The following is a 25,558-nucleotide window of genomic DNA, read 5'->3' on the forward strand; positions in this document are numbered from 1 at the left end:
TATAACTATATAAAAAGCTTATAATAAGTAAAATACTACTAAATAAAAAGCTTTATTAAATTAGAATATAAAAATATTAAAGTAGCGTTATATTATAGAGATTAAAAGTAGTAGTAGTAATGCATTACCACCCGCTAAGCCTATTACTAAAACCACTATCTATAGCCGTAGTATATAGTTACTAAGTAAATATTAGTAGATATATATTAAATATACGATTATACTAGTACTCTACTAAAAAATCTCGCAATAATAGCGTTTTAGTGGTAGTTAAAAGCTTCATTTTTTGGTGAGCTCGCATTTTGGTGGGGTGTTGCATTGGCTGAAGTGTTGCATTGGGTGCGCACGGACAGTATTTGTACCTTCAAATCAGAAGTATCGCCTACGCGATGCACCATACCTTCGTCAGCGCTATGTTTACTGTAGGTTTGCCCGCAATTTGACAACCAAAAGTCTAGAGGGTGTAAGACTCTTTATGCTCTAACCACGGCCTATAAGCAAGGCAAGGCTGGATCTAAAACGCTACGACTGCCATGCTCAGTTGATGTTTGAGAAGCCAAGTCAATCATTCAAAATACAAGTTGTAAAAACCCTCTCGAAATTTAGCGGATAACACTGAAGAAACGCTTACGCAGAGATTGCTAAAACGAAAACATTGTGAGTTTATAGAAGTGATTAGCTAGAGCGGCTATCAACCCACCACTGACAGACGAATATTATTAGGCTTAACAGGCCTACTAAGTATTACGTCTTGTTACGTCCGCGGAAAAAAACGCTAATACGATTATTATAGGGAATATGCAATACAGTACTTGGCTCTAAAAGATGCAAGCCGGCTAGTCTCAGTGAGCCCTGCAGAGCACTTCCTTTATCTGTACTAAGATTGTGAACAACAATGGTCGATATTTCATAGGAGCTCCTAGATGTGAGCTTTGGTTGCGAGGGAAGAAAGGTTGGTCTTTTATGATTAGAAATCGTGGTATAATACTTTCAGTCAGTGCAACTCAAATACTCAGTGCCGGCGACTGTCGACACTACTACTCTTTTACCTACTGAATTTGGATGGTAGGCTAGCGTCAACCAGGGTTAGCTCCTTCCCAAATAAGTCACACTCTAACATAAATACCTCCAGACCTATATTCTCTGTCACGCAAACATGAACTGACCTCACCAGCATGGATACCAACAACACGACCGGCCTGATCAATAGGCGCGCTAAAAACGCCGTCACGCCTCGGTCCGTTGTCAAAGACGAAAACAATAGCGACGTTGTTGCACAGGATGAGGAAGATGATCCGAGCATTTACAAGCCGCAACCACAATTGCCGCACCCCAACGTTCACATGCGAAATATGAGGAGTCTGACAAGTAAGAAAAGAGCTTGAGAAGCTTGACTATGGGGTGCTAACGAAAACTAGAGGAGCTCGAAGATGGCACTATCAATGTTGATCCGGAATACCAGCGAGAAGTTGTTTGGACAGGCAAGGATAACACAAGCCGGCTGCTGTCGCGACTCCACTAATTGTATACAGCGGATCGCATGACTGGCTTGATAAACTCGTTGATGGGTAATTTGTACCTACTCCAGGCCCTTTCCATCCAGTCTGACTAGCCCTGCAGAAAACTACTACATCCCTCCGATTATTCTGAACAAAAAGACAGATCATGTCTCAGGCACTAAACCAACGCGTGCCACCTTTGTATGTGTTGATGGAAAGCAGCGTCTGTCTTCCGTAAGAGCTTTTGCGAAAGGAATGATTCCTTGTCATGACCACCAGGGAGAGAAGTGGTAAGTTTCTTTGGGATCTGCCACTACTGAGACATACTTACCAACATTGCAAGGTGGTTTTGCGAGACTCCAGGGACTAAGCGCAAACGCTTACTCCCGCTAAAGACCCAGAAACTCTTTCTGGAGAAAGACTTTGTTACCTTCCAGTTCTCAGAGTTGACCCAAGAGCAAGAGGAGGACTTGTTTGCCAGAGTTCAGATGGGTATCCAGCTCAGTGCTGCGGAGAAAATACGAGCGAAATCGGAGCCATGGCAGGAACTGGCCAAGCTCTTTGTACAGGATTTCCCAGTCATCTACGACTTGATGAAAGACCGGAGCCGCGCGAAGGATTTCCAAATCACCATGGCCTGTTTTAGTCAAATTGTTGAGGTCAAGAATTCGCGTGCAACAAACGGAAACGGAATTCCAGTCTTCAAGGCAGCTTATAACGCAGTCCCTAAATTACTAGATAATGCAGAAGCAGTCAATGATGCTACAAAATCTCACCTTGCAGCTGTCTGGAAAACCTTTAGCGAGCTTGCAGAACTGGATCCTCATACCTTCACTAACGCGGATAAACATCTGCGCGGTGTTCAAACTTTTGCTCCTGTGGAGATGGTTGGCGTGGCTGTCCTGATTTTCATGCACTTGGAAATGGGTCGCGAAGTTCTTTTAAGAGATATCAAGATATTCCGAGAAATGCTTCGTGAATCCTTCTCAGATCTTCGCCTCAATCGCCAGGTCTGGAAATTCATGTGGGAAATCATTGACGGCTTGCAAGGGATTCACGGTGGTGTTGAAGACGAAATTACAGAAAAATCGTCCGCATCTACAGTGTTGGGTTCGGCGTCGAACATTCAGTTGTCCATCTCGGCGAAAGTCTTACTAGACGGTTTCAAAAAGAGGGTTGCGCCTGAGACCCCCACGAAGGCTACATCATCGCCACAAAAGACGGCCGTCGAAGCGGAAGCCAAATCCTCAGAAATGCCGCCAATGAAACGACGTCGCAAGGGTTTGGAGCCAACAGATGCCACAATCTCGAAGAATCCTCCAAGTAACAATGTCATCTCGCAAACAACGGGAAGTGTTCCACTTTACCCATCTCGCATGATTCAAGCGTGTCCCAAAGACCATGGCGCTTTTACACCTGATCATACAAAGAAAGAGATGAAGGGCATCATTGTACCTGTGTCTCCAGAGCTGCCTGTTACAGCTGGCCTTGCTTTACCAGTGTTATCACAACGAGTAGCTCCTTCATCACTGGGCTCATCTGCTCCCCGGGTACGGCCAAAATCCAATACCAAAAGACGCATGCCTGTCTCTCGCCCGACGAAAGAGCAAATTGGTCAAGCGATTGACCTCACTGGCGATACATGATAGAAAGACACATTTCATATCCATAAAACCAGGATCAAATACCAAAGGCGGACTGGAGGCGGGGAATGACACTCTTTCTACCCTGACTCGGGGTTGGGGCTATTTTGGGGGCTGAGATGATGTATTATTGAGATATGACAATTTATGATCTAATCTGTATTCATACTCTGGGTCCGAACACAAATGCTATATGACTTAAAGACTGAACATTACCCCGTATTTTCTAAGCAAAAATATCCCTTTCTTATATGTAATTGATGTGCGGAAGCATTGCCCAGAACGCCCGCATGCATATCAGCAGCGTGGTAAGCACTAATTGAGACAATCCATTCTCTCACAGCTTCCGAATGAACTGCATCAACTCTCGCTAGTATAGCCTTTGTATGGTGCTGTATTGGAATTACAACATAATTGTAAGCGCGTTGTGCTGCCGAGGCCTTGTGCACCGAGAGAGGTTCCTGGATACGACGTCATGGCGCACCCTCAACCTCGGCATGTCGCCGAACCATTGGAGATGAGACGTACTCCTACCATGGGCCTACGACGAGTAGACTGGGCCAGGGAATACCGCAAGAACCCCTAAATTCCAAGGATAAGCCTATTGAAGCGGCGACAGTCGGCGTCTCGGATACACCGGAGCCAACAGATCAACACGTTCGCGTTCTTACCACAGAAAACACATCTACACCACTCCAAAGCAATACTGACACAGCTTCTTCACGCGATACCCACATATCCATTACAGAGAATCACAATGGGATTTAATCCCGCGGCCGACATTGGCAGTCTAGAGGGCAAAGTCATCCTGGTGACTGGCGGTACGTACCCACGTATCTCTCCTTCTCCGCAGCCGCTCCCAGCTACACCAATATCTCAACCTCAACAAGTCTGACGCGTCCACAACAGGCAATGCTGGCCTAGGCAAGCAAACAATCGCATATCTCGCCGCTCACAACCCCGCATGCATCTACCTCGCCGCCCGCAGCGAGTCCAGAGCCCGCGATGCCATTGCCTCGATCAAATCCTCAGTCCCCAACGCCTGCAACATCGAGTACCTCTCCCTCGACCTAACATCCTTCGCGTCCATCGCCGAAGCAGCCTCTACATTCAAAGCCCGCGAGTCGCGTCTCGACATCCTGATCAACAATGCGGGCATCATGGCGACACCATACAGCACGACGAAGGAGGGCTACGAGATCCAGTTTGGCACAAACCACATGGGCCACGCGCTGCTCACCAAGCTGCTGCTGCCCACCATGCTTGAGACAGCTAAGCTGCCAGGCGCAGACGTGCGCATCATCAGTCTGAGCAGCGCCGGACACGTCATGCATGTTTCCCAGGGCATCATCTTCGATCAGGCGGCGCTGGAAAAGCAGAGCACCGTGTTCCGCTACGGCTCGTCGAAGCTTGCGAATCTGATTTATGCGAAGTCTCTCGCGGAACATTACCCTCAAATCACGTCTGTATCGCTGCACCCCGGTGTAATCCTGACGGATTTGTTCAACACGCTGCGCGCCAATATCATTTTGAAGTTTGGGCTGTGGGTGTTGGGGTTCATAGGGTTGGTCCTACCGGGCCATTTTAGAGGGCCAGAGGGCGGAGCGCTGAATACTACGTGGTGTGCGACGGTGCCCAAGGAGGAGCTGGAGAATGGGGCGTATTATATGCCGGTTGGTAAGAAGAAAAATGGTAGCAAGTATGCGAGGGATGAGGGGCTGAGGAAGAAGTTGTGGGAGTATACAGAGGAGGAGTTGGCGAAGCACGGGTATTGAAAGAGTGAGATGTAAAAATACCTATTCCTTATATTGGACTGTGATAAATTGGCATGGATAATCGTTGAAGGGCTTTGAACGAATGCAATTTTGTTCTCATGGCAATGACTTTTCAATATGCTCGCGAGCTCCACCAGAGATGCATTACCAGTCGTATATTGGTATCCCTGCTCTATGTGCTGGGAACCTGCCTCTATGTACAAGTAACAGTACTACGCTGCAAGAATGCTGTTCGCGCCAAACGCCCGCCCATGTGGTATCGTGAATCTGTCTATACGTCGAACGTACCTTTCTTGTAAGCTTCTTTTTCTTCAAGTCTTCGCTCTAATCTACCCTCTTGAGCTGGCGATAGACCTTTTTGTGTTGTTCCAGAAATAGAAACGTGAGTACAGTATGCGGTCCGACGCGAATGAAACTTGGCACCCAGCCCTTGAACATCCAGCGGAACCCTTCAGCCCTCATCGTATCTGAGACTGTCTTCACAAGGCCCACGTTTTCGCTTGAACTCATGACTTTGGTCTTGATAACGTCTACTGGTGAACAGATCGTGGTAGCGACAAACCCTGCAAGAAAAGATGCGGTGAAATGCGTGGTGAGATTGTCCTGGAGAGGCGTGTAGTTCAACAGGACACGCTTGAATCCGTCATAGGTCGCCAGTTGGCCAACAGTCATGAGCACAGCTCTTGAGGAGTTGGGCCAAACGCCTTTCCACAGGCTAGCTACGCCTTCTTCGCGCGACATGCGTATTATACCGTCAATCGCATTCTTGTAGCCTCGCCTCTTCTCTTTCGGTAGCGCGGCATCATGTTGCATGCGCACGTTCAGGATATCTCCGGGATTTCCGGCAAAGCCACCAAGAAAGCCTGATACCGAGGCCATACCAACGAGTGTAAGGAACGAAGGCCTCTTATCGGTCGTTGTCATGCGGGCTTTTAGCGATTCATACACAGCGAAGCGTGTCATGCTATACGTGCCTTGACGAAGCTGCGCCGCAGATATCTATGGTCTATTAGGCGTTGTCCTATAGGGGGGCTGGGGGGGAGGAGGGAGGGGGGGAGTGGGGAAGACATACTCCCTTGTATAGACCCAGTATACCATCAGTTTTGATAACATGAGAAAACATTTGCATCATGTTTAGCCGTACGCCATGAGTCGCCTGAGTTTGCAGACGGACCTAAGATTGTGAGTAAACAAGAACAGGCGCATGCAACTCTATGTGTCATACCTTTACTGTTCCAATTGTTAGCCAGGAACCCCACATACTGTACGGAAGAAGATCGCAAAGACTTACCAAGATCTAGCGGGTGAGTGAAGAAAGTCGCAAAACAGCTTGCGCTGCCGCCGAACCAGAAGGGATAATGAATCGGCGTTTTCTTGACAGGCTTTACATCTTCACTTTTGCGCAGTTCGGGCAGAGTCACCCTCTTTGCGGCTTGAGCCATGTTGAATGCGAGGCACTGCGCAGCAGCGGCATCTAAAGCTGGTCGGGGGTGGATGTATAGAGTGGACAAAGCCGTACCGCAGCCTTATAGCAAAGATTTGCTCGTGAAAGTTCGGTGGTTGTTAAGGGACCGAGAAATCAGCATGCGGACGTCATCCCTGCGTTCGGATTTAAGCCCGGAGCTGGCTTGGCTTGGCATCGCGTACGGTTTTGCGGGCTGCACGACTAACCAAGACAATTGCTATACTGCAAAAATGCGGATACCTTTATGCTCGGCCGCGACGTGTCGCCAGCTACATTCAAGGGGACAATTGCGGATATGGAGACCTCAGTTGGTGTCTCGACTTACGCTGCGCAATGTGAGATACTATTCTTCAGGTATGTTGCTATCATGTGATGAATTATTTTTAGATGGGTTATTGTACTATACGAGTGCATGCAAAACATTAGCGATGTGAACCAAAGAAATCTTTTTCTAAGACTCACCAGGAGAATTGCCTAAGGAGGTCAAGATAGAAGGGAAAACATACAAGACTGATGAGTGGATGAACACTCCTTCGTCAATTCTTGATGCGATACCCCGACGTCTACATCTTCAACCAGACCATCCTCTCACCATCACACGGAAATTAATTGAGTCTCGGTTTCCTGGATACAAGACGCATAACAACCTCTTTCCGATTGTTACCACTGGGCAAAATTTCGACTCGCTTGGCTTTCCACTCGATCATATTGGGCGAAGCAGAACAGACACGTACTACCTGAACAAAGAAACTGTGCTACGAACACATACTTCTGCTCACCAAGCCGATACATTCCGTAACAACGAAAGCGAAGGATACCTCATCAGCGCAGATGTTTACAGAAGAGATGCCATTGATCGAAGTCACTATCCAGTCTTCCATCAAATGGAGGGAGCGCGAACTTGGGATCGACAGCAGGCTGAGAAGGAAGGCAAGAATCTTGCCTATATAATCTGGGAAGATGTAGAAAAGATACCCAAGCACGACATTGCTGTTGAAGATCCAAATCCGACTTATCATGCGGAACGCAACCCACTGCAGACAGGCCACTCGCCAGAAGCAGTCGAAGCCATAGCCGCACATCTCAAACGCAGTCTCGAAGACATGGTAGTGACTATATTCAACGCCGCGAAATCCGCTTCAGATGCGGAGACTTCTGGCGAGCCGCTCAAGGTGCGCTGGGTAGAAGCCTACTTTCCTTTTACCTCGCCATCCTGGGAACTAGAAGTCTTCTGGCAGGGCGACTGGCTCGAAGTGCTGGGTTGCGGTATTGTCTCTCAACCTATTCTAAACAACGCCTCTGTGCCCAACCGCATAGGATGGGCGTTCGGACTGGGTCTCGAGCGTATCGCCATGCTCCTCTACTCTATTCCCGACATTCGCCTATTCTGGTCAAAAGACGAGCGCTTCCTGTTGCAATTCAGCGAGCAGAAATCCATCTCCCCATTCGTTCCCTTTAGCAAGTACCCGGAATGTTTCAAAGATGTTAGTTTCTGGTTGAGAGGCGGTTCAAGCGCTGCTGGCACACCGATTGCGTCCGCGGCCCCCGTCCCAACATCAACCCCTTCGTTCCACGAAAATGACGTGATGGAAATCGCACGCGAAATCTGCGGCGATCTCGTCGAAGATGTCCGTCTGGTAGATGAGTTTGTGCACCCCAAGACGGGACGCAGGAGCATGTGCTACCGCATCAACTACCGCAGCTTGGAGCGCACACTTACCAATAAGGAGACGAACGAGCTGCACGAGCGACTGAGGACTACAATTGTCGCGCGCTTAGGCGTTGAGCTTAGATAGGGGGCAGCAGAAAAGACGGCCTTGGAAACACTCGACGGGTGAATTCGTGTTTGACTAGGTGTAACATGTGGTGTAGTTCAACAAAGTCCACTCTCCCTGCTTCCTTTTCCCAAGAAAACGGGTCACAAATGCTTCTATAGAACAAAGTTGCCGAATCTAAAATCTTTTTATAACTTCAAAAGTAATAGCAAAGGAAAACTATAGTTGTGGGTAAAACCGTTGAGAATGTGGCTGCCATGTGGCAGGTGGGCATGGCACTGTTCCTGACTATCTCTCTCCAAAAAGAAAAACGATGGTACACAGAAAAACCAAAGTGATCGTAGCGGTGCTGATCTGTGACACCAAAGAGGGAAAAAGCAAATGTGTCAGTCGAGCACCCCCTCCCTCGGAATAATGGAAAAGCCCCCCTTCCCCCGGAAACAACGAAAAAAAAGAAAGAAAAAAGATAAGAAAGTTTGATCTAGCCCTTGGCGAGTCTTGCATCATACATACTGCATCCTACTGGCAAATTCCCCACTCGGCAGTAAAAGAAGCGGCGTTCGGCTCTTATCCGTAACTCACACAAGGACGTACCCGTACCGTTAAGTAAGTAGCAGCATAGCCCCTCCAACCCACCCAACCACCCCTCCCCGAAAAAAAAGCAGGACAACTCCTCGCACACGGGATCCAGCACTCCCCCCTTCCCCCCTTCCCCCAACATACCAGGCAAACCCCCGGACGAAAAACCCCCTCTCTCGGCGCCTACACCTATCACCACCATCTCTACCCTCCCCATGTTACACAAACGGGGACTAAAACCAAACGTCCCCCCCCTCCCCCGGGCTCGCCTACTTCACTTTTACCCTATTGCGCACTAGCACATACATACACACACACACCCTGGCCTCAACTTACTCACTCACAAAACACGCAACTTTCTGAAACACGCATCCTCCTGCACGCTTCGCACGTGGCCACAAGGCAAAGAGGGGGAGGAGGGGAGAAGAAGAATAAAAAAAAAGGCCAAGTTACTCTATGCTAAACATATGCAAGCACGGGCGTTTGGGCAAAACGTGGAGTGTACGGGTCGAACGGGCAAAGGTCGGCGACTTGGGTTGAGGGAAGCGGGGGGAAGGGGGTGAGAGGGGGTTGGGGGGGTTACGGTATCGGCGCAGGCGGTAGATTATGTAGGTGTATGTAGGGGGGTGTTTTTTTGTAGGAGCTTGGCTTGGTTGGAGAAAGAGAGGTGTGAGAGGAGGGGGAGGGGGGAGGGAAGACGTCAGTTTGTGCGGTTGCGGTTTGTGGGTGGACCCCGCAGTTTTGGCCAGGTGCTGCCCAGATTACTACTCAACGATAGAATGGCGGATTATTTTCTTCTTCTTTTTTTTTGTTTGGGAAGGAGGGGGTAAGGGAGGGTGGGAAGGATGCAGTAGTCAGGCAGAGGAGGAGGAGGAAGCTTGGGCTCCGGTATATTATAGTTAGCCCTTGTGCGGGTTGGTTGGTAAGTGGTGTAGTCAGATAGGTATGTACAAACGGTGAAGCTGCATGCGTATGCACCTTATCGTGCATCATTTCATCTTGTTACATATGTGCATCGGTGGGACTTTTCTCGTATTCAAGCAAGGCGAGGAGGGAAAAAAATGAGATGGAGGGAAGATCAAACAGGTATTTCGTGTTGCGCATACATGCAAGCTACATACCCTACTAATTAGCCTGGACGGACGAGCCCGGTGTCGCCGCCGCCGTCGCCGCCAGAAAAGAAAACTTATCTCGCAACTTTGTCCGTTAATGTGGATATGGTCGTCCGGCACGCGCATGTGGTGTCGTGCTTGCAGACTTACTACACGATAGCTGGTGCAGTGGTGCGCGTTGACCTACCGGTGTGTTATGTCGAACCAATAAGACAAGAAATTAGTGCAGACATTACACCCAATCTTAGGCCTCGCTTTGCACGAATGAAATATGACGGGCCCAACCTAGTTTTAAATTTAGCTTGCCGGATTATCTTTTTGGTCGCCATTAGGTTCTTGCAAAAAGCAGCCAATGGACCTAAAACAGTCTGACAGGTCCTTTTCTTTTCCACCTTTTTCTTTTTACTTTGGCTAAGGCCGAAAAAAGTGTAAATTATTGGGGAGAAGCGATTGCTTCTGGTTTGACAGCTGGGGAATCTCAATTGCCGCAAAATTTTCTTTCATCAGACATGTGCAGGCTTGGCAGTACTATTCGGAAGGACTTACTCTTTGCTTAGAGATGGAGTATTCTATGTAGGCCAAAAACCTTTCAATTACTTGGTATACAGGCATGACCTTTAGGGAAAGAGAAAGCAGAACGTGCAAAGACCTAACTAGGCATGTCCTTCATTTACTCGGTTCATATACTTAGATGAATGAGGCTGATAATGCAGCTGTGAGGTCTGGGCGAACAGGGTGTTCCCGGTTCGACATGTTGGAACTTCAGACGAGAGCCATGGCAGACCGGCGCGTTGCGGCGCCTTCTCGTGCGGCTTCGAATGGTTTGTTATTTTGGAAGGGATAAGGCCGCGGGCTCGGTAGGCTTTAGCTCTTCGGCCCGTTTCTACAAAATGCATCCGTCAGTAGTGCAATTTCAATTCTTTGCAACGTCTTGGGAGTAAGTAGAGTAAGACAAGCTTTGCGTTTGTATATCGGTGATTATAGTTATTCCCATTTACCGTCATGCTGGAAGCATCGTCGTATTTACCAGGCGGCGACTGCCGTCGAGTATGTACGGTAGTTGCCTCACTATGTGGTCCAAATGTTAGTTGCATATGCAAGGGTCTCCTTGTGACAGCCAATGCTAAGGCCGAATGGGATTGATTGCACACAGCAAGGCCGAACTTTTTGAAAATTGGTGTCAGCTCAAGGACAGGCAACCGCGTGCTTCCGAAGAGTAAGTACCGTGTAAGCACGGGAACCAAAGCATGTCTGGGTATGAACACCGTTGACCAATTTGATTCTGTACAATATGAACCTGTATGGTTGATGAGCGCTAGTATCAAAGGGACTGGATTTCTGCAGCTGAATCCTCAATGCAAGGTCGCGACATGACCATATACATGCGGTACGGATGCGACACTTGGGCTTGCTGTGTGGGGAAGATGAAGGAATCTGAGCCGTGTGTGTCAGGCGATGGGACCGTTGAAGTTAGAAGGTTAGAGATTGAAATAAAGGTACACGGCGGTACCTGATGGGATAAGCGATAAGCCGCACAGAGTGTGTTACAGGCTGCGATTAGCTTACACACAGCTCCTCCCCATGCCGGTGAAGAGTGTAATCTGCAGATACCGCAGATTGGCGGATGAAGGATTTGGGATACTTATTCTAAGAAGCGCCACGCCGGCTCCCGCTGACATGGTGGGTATGGTGGGTATGATGGCTGGCTGACCACGTGGAGTGGATGCCTTGAAACCTACTGCGGGATCTAGAATCGCAGCTGGAAAATGTCCTCCCCTGCTGAACCCGTGCCAGGCCTAGCAAGCAATTTACAACGTGTATTGCCGGTAATAATCATGTGACCAGAGCCCAGCAGTGGTGGTCAACGGAGGGCCAACATCCGATTTTGCCGGATAGATGCAATATTCGAGGTGAAGCTACGTCTTGCTCGTTACAGAATCATTATCACAGCAGCAGAGAGGATGTCGGGCCGACATGATAAGGCAAAAGATGTCTCGGCAGACATATGAGAGAGGCGGTGAGCCCAATGGTTTGTAGTAACAGAGGTTGGGTCTCGCTGCAGTCGTAACCTTGCATCCGTACATACATATGTACATAGGCGTGCAAAATCTAGTGGCAACGAAACCAGATCAACAGCGCCCCTGCAGCCTCAAAGTGAGGGGTAGGAGAATGCAAAGCCCAAAGGGCTTGGCTCCGACTCATGTGTTCTCTGTCTACTATGATATAGTCAACTGTCATATGTATACTCCGAGTGGGCCAACATCGGTCGACGTGACCTTGGAAATGAATGTAGTCGGCCGGCTTGACATGGCAGATCGTTTCCAGAGTCGATAGCAGGTTGTGGCAAGTGGAAAGGACGAGCGTTATAGCAACACGTGTGTGGGTACCTGGCATGGCGGGCAGGTTATCCCACGAGGTCGGCCAATAAACCGTGGGTTGCTGTGGCTCAACACACTCAAAGTCGCATGGTATTGCTATCATGACACCCTTATAATCAGGTTTGCATCGTAATGTTTCATGGCCATGCAATCCCATTAACAGACCGGTGTATGTAGGTCCGCATGCTTTGTTTAATCACTCAGGACTTTTTCCCCCCCTCAATGGGTATAATGCAATCAGGCGGCAGTCGAACAGGAAATGATGCTTGGCGCGGTGGTCGAGCTGTTTGCACATGACGAAATCTGTCCCTTTGCTGCGAACGTACTGAGTGTGGCAAGATGCAGGCTCGGCTCAGAAGAGTCAAGAGAGGGCGGGATGAATGAAACCCAGATGTCGTTTTGTCGGGGAAGATGACCCGACCCATGTGGAAGCAGCAAGACGAACCGCACAGTGATTTGCTTTTGACAAGGAACAGGAAAAGCACTAGCCGGATTGGACGGACATCGGATGATGTCGACTTTGCGCAAAATATTTGTGGGATCTCGTGCCGCCATCCTCTGGTCAAATGGATGCGTCGCGCATTTCTTGGCGTGACCGTCGAGAGCACTTTGCATGTGTGCAGACGGGATGCGGGAATTAGCAAGTGAAGCTGTAGGTATAGGTCCAGCACATATGAATGTGACGACGCTCTACCGTTGAAGATGACGAGTGATTTGATTATTGCATTGCAAGTCACATGTGGCAAGGGCGAGTGCATAATGTTTCGTGGGGGTTGCTGATGCCCGGCCACACCGTGTTGGTTTTGCAGCCACCGCACGAGCCAGCTTTGCAGGCCGGAGACAGAGCAGAGTTGGAGTAGGTACTTATTTGCTTGGCCCATGACCAAAATGGGCCGACTGATAGAGAAGACTCAAGTGGCAAGTACTTATGTAAGACATACGTACGTGCTGCACCTATAGTAGGTGAGTGCAAACCAAGGCCGGTAGGAGATTTGGGCGGGGCAATGTGCGGGCCGGTTCTGCAGCAAAGCATCACAAGCGCAAGCAAGGCGGGTTCCTGTCTTGTAGAGCATGTACGTATGTACATGTGTAGAGCATGCAACAAAAAGATGGCTAGGCATGGGTGGTGGCATGGCGCAAAGTTTAGGGATGGCGGAACCAGTGTCGAGGGTCCACACAAAGCTTGGCTGCTGGCGACACCCCCCCATGCAGCCGTTCAGCGGAGTCGGCAAGCAACAGGCCAGGGCCTGATTGGGAAGGGAAGCGGCCATGATCAGACGCAAAGGGGGTAGTGGGGGCTGATGACGAGAGGCATGCAGGAGTAAGTATGTGAAGGCAGCTTGTAGTATAGGTGGGAACTGATCGTCTTTACCGGCCGCGAGTCGGGTACGGACAAGCGATGGTCGAGTTGCTGTATACGTGATGGTACCGTGTGCAGACAAAGCGAGGTTTGATGAGGGTGGTGCCGGTCGAGTAGAATGGGCAGGCTCGCTTGGAGATGAAAGTGGACGAGTATCGTGGACATGATTATTAGCCATGGCCATACAGTGAACACGACTGCTAAGTACGTTGATACGAGCAGGAGCAGGAGCAGGAGACATTGTAATCATGTGTGGGTGGTGGAGGCGGAGATGGTGCAGCAGCAGCAGCAGGAGCAGCAGTCGCACGTGAGGAGGTGTGTGTGGCTCGCCGTTGCATACACGACGACGGCATGCATGTGGGGTTGGTTGCCCTGGAGCAGCGCCCAAGAGGCTAAAGGATGAATTGGAAGATGCCGTGCAGATAAGTGGCCGCACCGATGGGCTCGAGGCTCCAGCTCTCAGCAGCAGCAGCAGCAGCATCGAGGATTGGGCAGCGTGGTGTCACGGCGGGCGGCGATAAGCTTTGCGCGCAGTCTAGAAAATTCGTATGGTAGTCTTGACGAGTCGGGTCGAGTCGAGTCGAGTCTTGTTGAGTCGTGGTTGTGCGTGGGTATGCCGCAATGCCCCCGTCGAGGTGCCGGCTGGGATTGCCACGAGGCCCCGATTCCGCGTCCAATAGACAAGGGCGGGCTGGGCTGCTCCTGTGTGTACTGTGTACTGTGTAAGGGTGCTAAACGTTCGCTTCCCACGCTCAGCTGTCTCGTCGTTCCTGACGCGCCCACCATTGGCACCAGTGGCACCATTGGCATCATTGGCACCATGGCTCCTTCTCCCCCAGCCCGCTGCCTCCAACGCTCCTGCTGCTGCGCGACCATACGGAAGGGGCCATGGGCCATCCCACAAGGAGGGAAGGGGCGTCCCAGAACGGATGTGCCCACGACGACCACTTGCCCGCACACACACTCACACTCACACTCCCATTCACATTCACATTCACATTCACATTCACACACACACTCATACACACACGCCCCCATACGCCCAATTCATCCATCCATTCATCCATCCATCCATCTCTTCCACTCACCCCTCCTCCCATACACCCACCCCGTCCACCCACGCCAACTGACACACGACCACCGTCCAGCAGCACAGCACAGGGCACATGTTTTCCTTCTTTCCCGACTCCAAGACCATCCACATCCATGCCATCGCAGCATCGCTCGCCTGCCCATGGCCCATGACCTGGTCTCCTCGGCATATTGTCGTCAGAGCCACTAGGTCGGTCGCCGCCAGCTGCCTCAGCCTGTTTGCACCACGTCGGCCGGCTTTCATGCCGCTTTGGTCGACAACCCCTCCACCTCGCATCAACCGTCCGTTGTCTGCTGCACAAACAGCGGCTTCGCAAGAGTCTGACTAAGTGGCTCAACGTCGACCGCGGCAGGTGGCCGTGCGTGCTGCGACTGCTACTTGCTGCGCTACTCCATGTACACACTGACTCCCTCATCCATCTATGTCGTTAGCACGTACATGCACCCGGCCCTTTCCGCCCGTATTTCACTACATGCCTCGTTCCAAAAAAGACACGGCCCTCTGTCACGGCCCTCTGTCACGGCCCTTACGGCCTTTGGTCGATGGCGGTGCCTGGTGCCGTGCTGCACATCGTGCAGATCACCCTGGGCCTTAATTGCGTGACGATATAGCCTTCCCCACGAATCGCCAGACATGCGAGGTTAGGTGCTCGTTTCATCCCAACGCCCACCAGGCCCACCTGGGACGCGCCGCCGACAGCCTAGACACGGACGCTGGTATTGGTACGCTGCGCCGTAGCAGGGGCCTTGTTCGTTGCTGCACTACTAGCGCCTGCGACCTACCCTTAACCCGCTGCAGTGCCTTTTTTACCACATATGTATTACATGCAGGGAAAACCTCATGTTTGACGTGCCCGCCTTCCGAGTCTCACCAACCTTGTACTTCAGACAAGTGAGCCACAGCGCTCAAACGCCCGCCATGACACACATAGCAAACTGCATGCGCTCCGATCCCGACCACACCTCTGTTTATATAACACTGGAAACATCATCGTCCCCAATGGTACGTCGTCCCGCTCCACTCGCCCCTCCACTATCCCATCCCAATGAATTACCACCTGCCCCGGCGCTCTCGCTCACTCAGAGATCTTCAGGCCACCCAAGATTCTCTCCTCTCGCCAGCTACCACCACCACCACCCAGGCAAAGAGTCCACCACTGTCCTCTTCTTCTCAACCTTCCACCCAACAGGCCCCGTCCAAGTACCAACTTTGGCTCTCAGCAAAGAGCCCAGCCCTCGGTTCAAAGACAAGCCACTCAGCAGACAGGGTCGCTGCCCTTGCTGCTGGTCGATCACCTACTTCGCTCAGTGACACTGCTCTCCTCTCCGAGAACAGTCTGCCTTTTTGGCAACGAACCGGCTCCCTATCACGAAGACGCAAAGTCAGTGTGCCTGAACTCGGAAGCACCATGACGACCGTCCAAGAGATGCCCCTTGATTCACGTAAGTCCAAATGCTTCTTTCTTGGCTGCCCGTCCAATTGCTGACATTTGGTTTCAGCAACCATCCCGGGAAGACCTCCTCTCCGCAAACCTTCATATGAAGTGCTTGGCCACGAGCGCTCTTGCAGTGCTCCCGGTACTAACTGGCGCTCTGGTCCTTTCGGCGACGCCATGATGGATTGCATTACCGGCCCTTCTCCAGTCCAGACTCAGTACACTACCGCTCCGCTTACTTCAGAACTGCCCGCCATCTCCGGCAGGCCGCTGTCTCCCATTCTAAGCCCTGGTGCGACGCCTAGGCCTTTGCTCAAACTTGAGACCGACAACATCGCTGAAGAAGACTGGGAAATTCCGCCCCAAGTGCCTCCAAAGTCTCCTGTTACCGAGCGCAAGGGCTCTCCAACACCCTTGATACTCAACTCAAAAGCAAGCAAGTCACAACTCACCACTCCCGCGTCGATCAGCTCAGGCGGAGGTACTCCGTTGAGTGCCATTGACCTCCGGCGATCGCAAAACGGCAGCATGGGCCTTCCCACACCACCATCCACCTTCATCAATCCCTTTTACGCATCTTCACCTGCATCAGCCCGAGGTTCACCACGAACAGAGAGAAGAGATCCCATTGCTACACAAACCTTTCCCCACAACCGCAACATGTCAGAATCATCCATCATGGACCGAGGTCGGCCAAAATGCCGCAACAGCAAAAAAGACCGGCCGCGTGCCATGTCTGAAACCACTGGTCCCGAGACTATACCTGACTCTTGGAAGCTCCCCCAAGGCATGCGCGTATCTGAGGCTTCAAGGCGAATCAGTGATGCCGACAAGAGACTGCTCCATAAGCAAGCCTATGATCAAGCAGGCAACTTTGAAGTCCTTAACAAGCGTGATGTAGCATCGTTATCAAGAGTGAGTTGTTTGCAAACCCTGTGTAGACGAACTAGCACTAAACAAAATAACAGGAACTCCGAGCACTTGATGAACGCTGCGATTATCTCCGCAAGACTTACAAGTCGCTGCGCGCAGGTCGCCAGAAGCTTCACGGTCGCATGATTGCCTATCTGCGGCGTGGAGAGACAGTTATCTTCTCGCGTGAATCCCTACTCAAGCAAGAAGAAGCGCTAGCCGAGTTGGACGTGTCAATCGACGAGTTCATCCAAAAACTGGAGCAGGCCGAAAACCGCCGCCTTCGCTTACGCCAAAAGTTGCTCGAGCATGTGGCTGCTGCTATCGTCCTCGATCCTAGCTCCCGTGATCAAGTCGCCGAAGCCACTCCTCCGCGGAGTCCTGTAAAAATGGACAGTCCTGCGCGATCCCAGCGAAAGGAGACTGAATCTATCAAGATCTACGCTGATGGACACGTTCTCAACCTATTCTCGGACATTGAGAAGGCGATCGGCAAGATGTGTGAACAAACTTGCTAAGACGCGCACACTACACACCGCCCAATGGCACCTTCGATCATGCCTCCTTCCCAGGTGGCATACCCTTAATTATACCGCTTTCGTCACACGATTTCCTATGTTTGTACCATAACGGCCTTTGGAACTACCCTCCCTAATTTTTTCTTCTCTCCTTGTTGGACTGGTTCGACCTTTTTTTTTCTATTCAAACGTTTGGCGGCAAGATTTATACGCCAACGTTTCGCCTTCATTCTTCACGCTGGCATGTATACCCAATTTTTTGCACATTATCTCTTGCACATTACTTCCTATACATTCTGGTGTTGTTTTTCTTTCTTTTGCACATCAATACTTTCTCTAACTTCGCCATTTCGAAAATGGCGACGAATTTGTCAGGGGCTTGTTTCGTATTTGGAGCTTGGAGCTTGTGGGCGTGGAAGCGTGGAGCTTGGACGACGGCAGACGGATGTCATTTGGGACACCATACATGTATTGAGCTACAACCCCGCATGGGTTCATGAATCGAGAATCGTACGTATCTTGAGCCAAGCGTTATTGACCCTCGTCAAACATGCAAACATGCACTTGTGGCGCTGTGCCTGTTCGAAGCGAGGCACGAAACACCGCCGTGCCGAAAGCGCCCCCCCCTCCCCCTCCGACGTCACAAGGAACGAGCACCATCGCATCGGCAGGTCGGTTTCTCATCACATCTCAGCAGCCACTCAGGTCCAGACTCTTTGTGACGGCAACTGTAGCAATACTATCGCATGACCGGCTTGTAAAGACAGCCAGTCATAGCAGGCAAGAAGTACACGATGCACGGGATGGTTTCATTGAAATACGTTCCCAAAACGATGAGGCTCGAGGCCTTGGCTATATGGACTATAAGATAATCGCTATAGCCCGTTTCAACGGCGCCGTGACGTTGTAGAAAATGTCGGTAAAACGGAAATATGGTGGGGCAGGAATTTGTAAAAAAAGGAGACTTTGCGAAAAGGGAACTTGCACGGACTACTAGGCTACAAGCAAAAAAAATCTCGCCCTTCTATGCATTTGCTTACAGCATTGACATTAACTTTGATGCGTGCTTGCTTACTTTCGTATACAGTTGCCACATGGCTGCTGACATCAGATGTGGATTATTTTTCGGAAAGACATTCTACGTCTACGTAGGCCCTGGCCTAGGTGTAGGTGTAGAGAGCACCAGCAAACATAGGTGCAGCCGTGTGCCGCTTCCCGAGTTTCAGAACAAGACTAAAAGCGGGCAAACTCGCCTTGGCCCAACGAAGCGGCAGACCTCAGCCACCACCCGACGCGGATGGCCATGGAAATGCTGACCGAATGTTATGTAGATTGGGTCGCAATACCTTTTGCCACAGTTTGAAGGTTTCGAGATGCTGAGGACGAAGGGGTTTGTAATCGCGGGGGTTCATCTATCGTCTGCCGCGACCACATGGCCGGCTCTCCCCTCGGCGGCACCTTTCTCCGCATGGCCCGTGCCCGCCATTTTGTGCGAAAAAGTTTGGCCTTTGGTGACAAGGTGACATATCTTAGACGGCAGCATTCTCTCTCGCCGTCATTATCACCACCATGGCTACTAACAGTATCAAGTTGCTGACTGGCAACAGCTATCCCGAGCTTGCCCGCCTTGTGGCTGATCGGTACGTTCAAGTCTTTGCTTCCCGGTGCTTCTTGGGACTACAACTAGGCGTGGACACTTGCGGTCATCTCCATCTGCCATGAGGCCAGTGCAGATCCAGCGTGCATGCAACAACAACGACGCTATATATTTTTAAATCCGGCTTGCTTCTGTGCAAGCAAGAAAAAAAGAAAACGCTCCGACATTGATGAAACATGTTGGTGCAGCGTCACTAATGTCGTCACAGACTAGGCATAGAACTCACCAAAATTCTCGTACTTCAATACTCGAACCAGGAGACGTCCGTGACCATTGGCGAATCTGTGAGAGATGAAGATGGTATGGACTGCTTCCTGTTGTGTAGCATATCCATGTCTAGCGAGCCTCAACTTACGATGTTACAGTCTTCATCTTGCAATCCACGCCACCAGGCGACATCAACGATGCTCTGATGGAACTGCTCATCATGATCAACGCCTGCAAGACGGCATCTGCCCGCCGCATTACGGCAGTGATTCCAAATTTCCCCTATGCTCGTCAGGACAAGAAGGACAAGTCTCGAGCACCAATCACAGCAAAGCTCATGGCGAACATGCTCCAGACCGCCGGTTGCAATCATGTCATCACAATGGACCTCCATGCTAGCCAAATCCAGGGCTTCTTCAACGTCCCTGTTGATAACCTGTACGCCGAGCCGAGCACGCTCCGCTGGATCCGCGAGAACCTAGACGTCAAGGACTGTGTCATTGTCAGTCCAGATGCAGGCGGCGCAAAGAGGTAAGATACTCCTGATGTTAGCGTCAAAGATCTCAAGCAGTTCAAGGTGCAACCCACCTAAGCGCGCCATTTTGCAAGGGTGCTGTGTGATGTAGCAACACGCCACTGCATCATGTGGGCGGGAAGCACAACCCCTCCTCCCTCCGCCCCTTGTCAGGCTCCAGTGAATAGCAGTGTTGACCAATGGCAGGGCAACTTCTATAGCAGACGGCTTGAATCTTGGATTTGCTCTTATTCACAAGGAGCGAACTCGCCCCAATGAAGTTTCACGAATGGTGCTGGTCGGAGATGTACGCGGCAAGACGGCAATTTTAGTCGATGACATGGCCGACACTTGTGGCACACTTGTCAAAGCAGCAGACGTACTGATTTCCGAGGGCGCCAAGGATGCGCTTGCTATTGTTACACATGGTATCCTCAGTGGAAATGCCATCGAGGCCCTCAATGGCAGCAAGCTCAAGAAGATTGTTGTCACCAACACTGTTCCTCACGAAGACAAGAAGGAACTCTGCGACCGCATTGAAACCATTGACATCAGTCCAACTGTAAGTGGCTAACCATGCGATGGACGGTTAAATTCAGAGTCTGACTATGAACCACAGCTTGCCGAGGCTTGCAGACGTACCCACAACGGAGAGAGTGTTAGCTTCCTCTTCAAGCACGCTCCTGTCGACTAGAACAGAGACGACGACTGATTCAACAGTGATCAGTCAACACATGGATCTCGGCGTTCAAGGCGGTTTTGGCGTTAGGGTCACCATCACGACTTTGCTCTTTCTTCCTAATGACATATTACGGGCACTACGATGATCTGCAGATCGCATGCCAGGATCCCGTAACTAGGGGTTCAGTCACTGCTACATCACGTGGTGTCGCACTACTTTTGCATTAGTGAAATTATATGCAGACTAATCGTATATTTTGCTCGCTAAAACACGTGGCAGGTGCTCAAGACAATTCCGCTGTCAACCCGGTTTGACATGTTGGCTGAGGACGACGCCACACTGAGGCACTCGCTGCGTTCGCTGCGCCATGTGATGCGAGCTAATGTGGCTAGTGCAATTTTAGCCTGCATCAGTGTGAACTTTATATGGTCGTCAAACTTCTTGACTTAGCGCAAATCAGGGTTGCGCAACGTGCAGTACCTCCGTGATATGACTTGCATTCGGTCAGAGTGGCGTCCATACAAGCACGGGCAAACTAGACGTAAATGTCGCCATGGCTGGTAGAGATACGAGAGTTGAGCGCGTGCACCTCAGGTCTCGTATTGAATGACAAGTGCAGTTTGTATCAAGGACACGACTTGATTCAGTACTAGTTGCAGAGAGAGAGAGAGAGAGAGAGAGAGAGAGATAGAGAGACGAGGCTAACGCCACGGAGGTCGCCCTATTAGTTTAGTCCATCTTCATCTCAGCTTGCCCCAGGTCCACATACCGTACCAGAGGCGGTCTAGAGACGACCCTGCTGCTAATGCCGGCACATTTTTATGTCCGGCCCTCGAGATGTCCCCCGACTGTCAGCAAATCTAGACAATCCCGATCCTGCGAGTCACATAATCGTCGCCCTTTCCCCTGTTTGTCTCTTTCTCCGCGATTGTTAGACTACTCGACAGGTTCGCACAAACCACGATCGACCGCTCCGTTCCGGCGAGGGGCTCATCCACCTGATGCCATGCTTGCCCGACTACGGGATTGCTTGGATGGGCAGGCATGATTTGCGCAAGGTTTCCGGACTGGTGGTGATCGCCACGTTTTCTTCATAGGCATGTGATTTCTGGGTGGTGGTCTGTGGTGAGTTGCTCCGCGGGCCTCAATGCTGGGTATCGACATGCGCACGCTAGTCGGCGCTGGAGAGGTACTTTACATGCAACCGAACGTTGGAATGATATCGGGGCGTGCGGCAAGGCGTTCGGGAATGGGACATTTTCTTGCCCTTTACAGAGCGTTGGGGGCGTTAGAGTTTGGATTCAGGATTCGGCTATATACTTTAGTCGAGTCCTAGTGATTTGGGGGCAGGTACTGTACCTCCTTCGCCCGATATCAATCATATCTTGATATTTACCGATTCGTCCGGTAGAATAGTAAAGTATAGGGGTCGTATAATGGAGAAGAGAAACAGCATGTGGGAAGGGCAGCAAAAGGTTTGCGCATGCGCGCACGCACATTCCAAACTCTGTTACTACCCTGCATGATCGGCGCCCTTTTGACCGGTATCACAGAGTTCGCACCAGCACCCAGCTGCACCCAGCAGTTTTTTTCTTTAAAAAAAAGGGAGACGTGCGGGGGAAAAGGCACCTGCACTTGTACATATGTACCAGGATAACGGGATTAGCGAAGTGTTGCGAGGTGCCAAACTTTCAAAGCAAAGCCGTGTGTAGGAAAGTGTAAATTCTCCTTGGACACTTACTCAATGTATAGCTAACGGCAAACGTTTATCGGACGAAAGAAACAAAGTTCAAAGGTGATCGGTCGATGAACACATTTCACGACTCAACTGCCGGAGCGCTAAGATGGTGCATTTGGCCTTTCAGCTATGCTTCGTATTTCCTCTTTGTCACTTATTCGCACAGAATAGCTATGGTAATAGTAGGGATAGACGTTGTAATAGTAGAATCATAGTGAGCAGTCCGCACACTCACTATCTACCTATTACACATCTAAAGTAATTCACGTACACACACGCACACATATCTATCTATCTAACCTACCCGTAACAAAAACCTTACCCCACCCATACCCAGCGCCGCCTCCCCACTCCTACCCGGCAGCATCCAACCCCTCATTTTTCTTCTTTAACCCGCATGCACACACCAGCACACTCCGAAGCTTTCCCAACCCACAATCCCACACCCGCTTACACCGAAGGGGGGGGGAGGGGGGGTGGAAGCAAAGCCCCAGCCCCAGCCCCAGCCCCAAAGTAACCAAAAACACGCACAGGAATACATCTGCACCGTGAGTTCAATGTACAATCGGCGATCCGGGGAAAGAGAGACACCGAACGCCCGTGCCTTGCCACATGTAAGTACACCCCGGTATCTGCGAAAAACTCTATTTGACTAGCTGGGAAATGTAAGTTGAAGTAGGGGGGAGGGGAGGGGAGGGGAGGAGCGGCTTTTTTTGTCCTGCGACGTTTCTCTTTCGGCAACCGGAGTGCGCGGTTGCGTTTGTAAGGGGGGGGGGTTTAAGGTGTTTGACGGGTGGATGTGTGGGTGGTGGACAGGCGTATGTGGTATGTGACGGGTGTTGCGTATGTGCGTATGTGCGCGTGTGTGTGTATGTTACCGCAAAGCCCGAGTGCCGAAGGATGTGATGGATGTGATGACGATGATGATTGGAGATGATGAAGGGAAAGAATGTTGGTGGTGGTTGTGTTAAGGGTCAACGGGAACGGGACGATGGGGTGGGAAAAAAGGACCCTGAAGAGACCCTGCAGGAAGAAAAGGACCCTGAAAAGGGACCCTATTCTCGTTCGCCCTTCTTTCACGTTATTTCGCAATCGTTGACCCTTTTTTTGCGTGATTTTGGTATGGTGTACCCTTCTTTTCCCTTTTCTTGAATCTCGATCGAGATCAAGATCGAGATTTGAAATGGGAGGCCTTGCTCATCTTGTTTTGTTCGCGGGTTTAGAGTTTTCGGGGCCGCAGTTAGCGTGGGAAAATGGAGTGTAAATAGGTAGGACTTCAGAAGCACAGACGGTGTGGAACGTTTACCATGTGGGGGGTGGTGAGATTTACTTTTATTTTTACAGTGTCTCTTGAATGCTTGTTTTTCTTTTACTTCTAGTCTGATCGGTATTTCTGGAAATCTTGGATTGTGGTGGCTGTATCATGGGCAAAAGGTTAATTGGGAGGTTCGGCCATCGCTTGCAGTGGTTTGATGGACGCCACGATATTGCGCTTAGGCTGTTTCTTTCTCCTTCCTGCTTTGCCATACCTTCCCCCCCTAAATGTCTATTTGGTACACTCGTACGTTTTTAAGGTTGTGGCTTCGGGTTAGATACGGCGAGCGAGATGTTTGCAGGCAATGACCTTGATAGCGGTCTTATCTTAGGTTCTGCGGGAAATAGGACGATAGCAAAAGACGAGACTGGCGCATGGGTGGCTGAGGGGCATAGCTCCAAGTGGTGGGACATGGCATTGTGCGGGTGTATCCTGCCTGGTGTTGTGACCTCAGAACGGGAGAGGCCAAAGCAGAAATGTCGAATGGAGTCACATGCATTGTTTTCCTGTCTCCAAATACCGCATTCGGTAACTCGCTGTCGAAAGCAGCAATCACCTAAGAGCATTGACGTCGGATTCCGATTGTGTTCTCTACGCCTCGCATCGAGTCCTCCCTCACCTCCTCACGTTTACGACCGTACATTAGTATCATCCTTAGCAGCAACGACTACAACTAAAACTCTTCCTCCCCCAGCTATATCAACGACCCACATCGAATGATTTGCGCTTGAAGCGTCCTGTGTCCCTTACCGTGCCTTGCGCGGCAATGCAAAACACGCTTGCGTGCATACTAGCCCCCAGAGCGCGGCCCGAAAGGCAACTTTAATCACCTCGCCTCGAGTGGGGAATGGGAGGGGGAATGGGGTGGACATGATATCCTTGCATGCAGCGACCAAACGACAATACTTACAAGAAGAAGCGACGCAAGATACATCCCCGATTGACCATCTAGTCGGAAAACCTGAAAAAGTATGGTCCTGATGGATTCGGGACCCTGGCCTCCCCATGCCTTTTTAAGAGTGGGACTGGCGCATCGTTAGGGATGTATGCGGGTTAGTTCAGGTCACGATAACTGGCCTCACCCCACTTTATCGCCAGGAATCTTGGTGTTATAGTAATAACAACTCCGGTGTATGCATGCAATGTGATGAACATGCACAACGGCCCGAAAAGAGCTGCACAGGGCCTTGCAGCATGTACATACTCAACTGTTACTAGTTCTTTACATTGATCATCGTCGTCAGGGAAGGTGACGCGTTCATCTGGCTTAGGATGAAGGCTAGGGTCTATATCGGCGTTCACTTTCGTATATGCATACTTACTGGGTTCATTCGCTTGCGAGACATGGGGTGTTTGTAGTAGAGGCGAATGGAAACGGAATAGAGGATAGCTATGGGAGTGGGGCAGCGAGTGGAGATTGCATTTTGCTGGTGTGACGATAAGAAGAGAAGGCAATGCGAGATGTTGGGATCATGAGAGTTGGCATGCAGCAAGTGTAAGTGAGTGTGTCGGATGTTCTGGTGGCGAGTTAGGATAGGCCAAGGCTAGTAGGGAGTACAACCCATGTACACACATTTATGGTGCGAGAGATCATACGATAATTGAACATCAAAACCGAATGCAGTAATTGGAGTCAAGGGATTGCAAGGGACATATCAACCCGGAGGGGTTGGAAAGAAGCGGCAATGTCGAAATTGCGGGGTGATGGCGAAAACATTGTTGTATCATTTGACCACCACAACAAAGTTGTAAGGGAAAGGAAATGGAAGATCCATCACCAGTTGTTGCCGTTCAACCGGATTTTTCCGATGAACCTGCCGACTCACCATGGGTCTTTGGTAAGGGTAGTTTCTCATCAAGTCGTTTTGGAGAATGGAACGAATTTGGTAATATCAGCAACA

The 25,558-nt window shown here is 50.5% G+C and overlaps 8 protein-coding genes across 8 annotated transcripts; 6 read left to right on the plus strand and 2 right to left on the minus strand.

The window, feature by feature from the left end:
- Positions 1-1,175: 1,175 nt before the first annotated feature.
- On the plus strand, positions 1,176-3,145 carry COCMIDRAFT_39437 (uncharacterized protein; the record flags this gene model as incomplete). Its single annotated transcript, XM_007692784.1, has 5 exons — positions 1,176-1,368; positions 1,419-1,481; positions 1,533-1,568; positions 1,621-1,733; positions 1,895-3,145. 5 exons carry the CDS (start codon positions 1,176-1,178, stop codon positions 3,143-3,145), a joined length of 1,656 nt encoding a protein of 551 aa, XP_007690974.1.
- A 754-nt stretch (positions 3,146-3,899) lies between these two features.
- COCMIDRAFT_103325 (uncharacterized protein) lies at positions 3,900-4,917 on the plus strand (the record flags this gene model as incomplete). The annotated part of the gene is made up of 2 exons (XM_007692787.1): positions 3,900-3,963; positions 4,052-4,917. The coding sequence occupies 2 exons, from the start codon at positions 3,900-3,902 to the stop codon at positions 4,915-4,917; spliced, it is 930 nt and encodes a 309-aa protein (XP_007690977.1).
- An 82-nt stretch (positions 4,918-4,999) lies between these two features.
- Positions 5,000-5,182, plus strand: COCMIDRAFT_103336 (uncharacterized protein; the record flags this gene model as incomplete). Its single annotated transcript, XM_007692788.1, has 1 exon — positions 5,000-5,182. One exon carries the CDS (start codon positions 5,000-5,002, stop codon positions 5,180-5,182), a length of 183 nt encoding a protein of 60 aa, XP_007690978.1.
- Positions 5,183-5,241: 59 nt separating this feature from the next.
- COCMIDRAFT_28874 (uncharacterized protein) lies at positions 5,242-6,359 on the minus strand (the record flags this gene model as incomplete). Its single annotated transcript, XM_007692780.1, has 4 exons — positions 5,242-5,916; positions 5,990-6,091; positions 6,143-6,147; positions 6,209-6,359. The coding sequence occupies 4 exons, from the start codon at positions 6,357-6,359 to the stop codon at positions 5,242-5,244; spliced, it is 933 nt and encodes a 310-aa protein (XP_007690970.1).
- Positions 6,360-6,626: 267 nt separating this feature from the next.
- Positions 6,627-8,178, plus strand: COCMIDRAFT_39440 (uncharacterized protein; the record flags this gene model as incomplete). Its single annotated transcript, XM_007692785.1, has 2 exons — positions 6,627-6,717; positions 6,839-8,178. The coding sequence occupies 2 exons, from the start codon at positions 6,627-6,629 to the stop codon at positions 8,176-8,178; spliced, it is 1,431 nt and encodes a 476-aa protein (XP_007690975.1).
- Positions 8,179-12,463: 4,285 nt separating this feature from the next.
- COCMIDRAFT_28876 (uncharacterized protein) lies at positions 12,464-14,067 on the minus strand (the record flags this gene model as incomplete). Its single annotated transcript, XM_007692781.1, has 3 exons — positions 12,464-12,876; positions 12,921-13,123; positions 13,172-14,067. 3 exons carry the CDS (start codon positions 14,065-14,067, stop codon positions 12,464-12,466), a joined length of 1,512 nt encoding a protein of 503 aa, XP_007690971.1.
- A 1,530-nt stretch (positions 14,068-15,597) lies between these two features.
- On the plus strand, positions 15,598-17,544 carry COCMIDRAFT_103316 (uncharacterized protein; the record flags this gene model as incomplete). The annotated part of the gene is made up of 4 exons (XM_007692789.1): positions 15,598-15,688; positions 15,783-16,121; positions 16,179-17,029; positions 17,083-17,544. The coding sequence occupies 4 exons, from the start codon at positions 15,598-15,600 to the stop codon at positions 17,542-17,544; spliced, it is 1,743 nt and encodes a 580-aa protein (XP_007690979.1).
- Positions 17,545-19,113: 1,569 nt separating this feature from the next.
- COCMIDRAFT_103313 (uncharacterized protein) lies at positions 19,114-20,616 on the plus strand (the record flags this gene model as incomplete). The annotated part of the gene is made up of 5 exons (XM_007692790.1): positions 19,114-19,184; positions 19,410-19,501; positions 19,567-19,939; positions 20,130-20,484; positions 20,542-20,616. 5 exons carry the CDS (start codon positions 19,114-19,116, stop codon positions 20,614-20,616), a joined length of 966 nt encoding a protein of 321 aa, XP_007690980.1.
- Positions 20,617-25,558: the final 4,942 nt, after the last annotated feature.

This window comes from Bipolaris oryzae (assembly GCF_000523455.1).
Source record: "Bipolaris oryzae ATCC 44560 unplaced genomic scaffold scaffold_141, whole genome shotgun sequence".
Taxonomy (NCBI): Eukaryota; Fungi; Ascomycota; class Dothideomycetes; order Pleosporales; family Pleosporaceae; genus Bipolaris; species Bipolaris oryzae.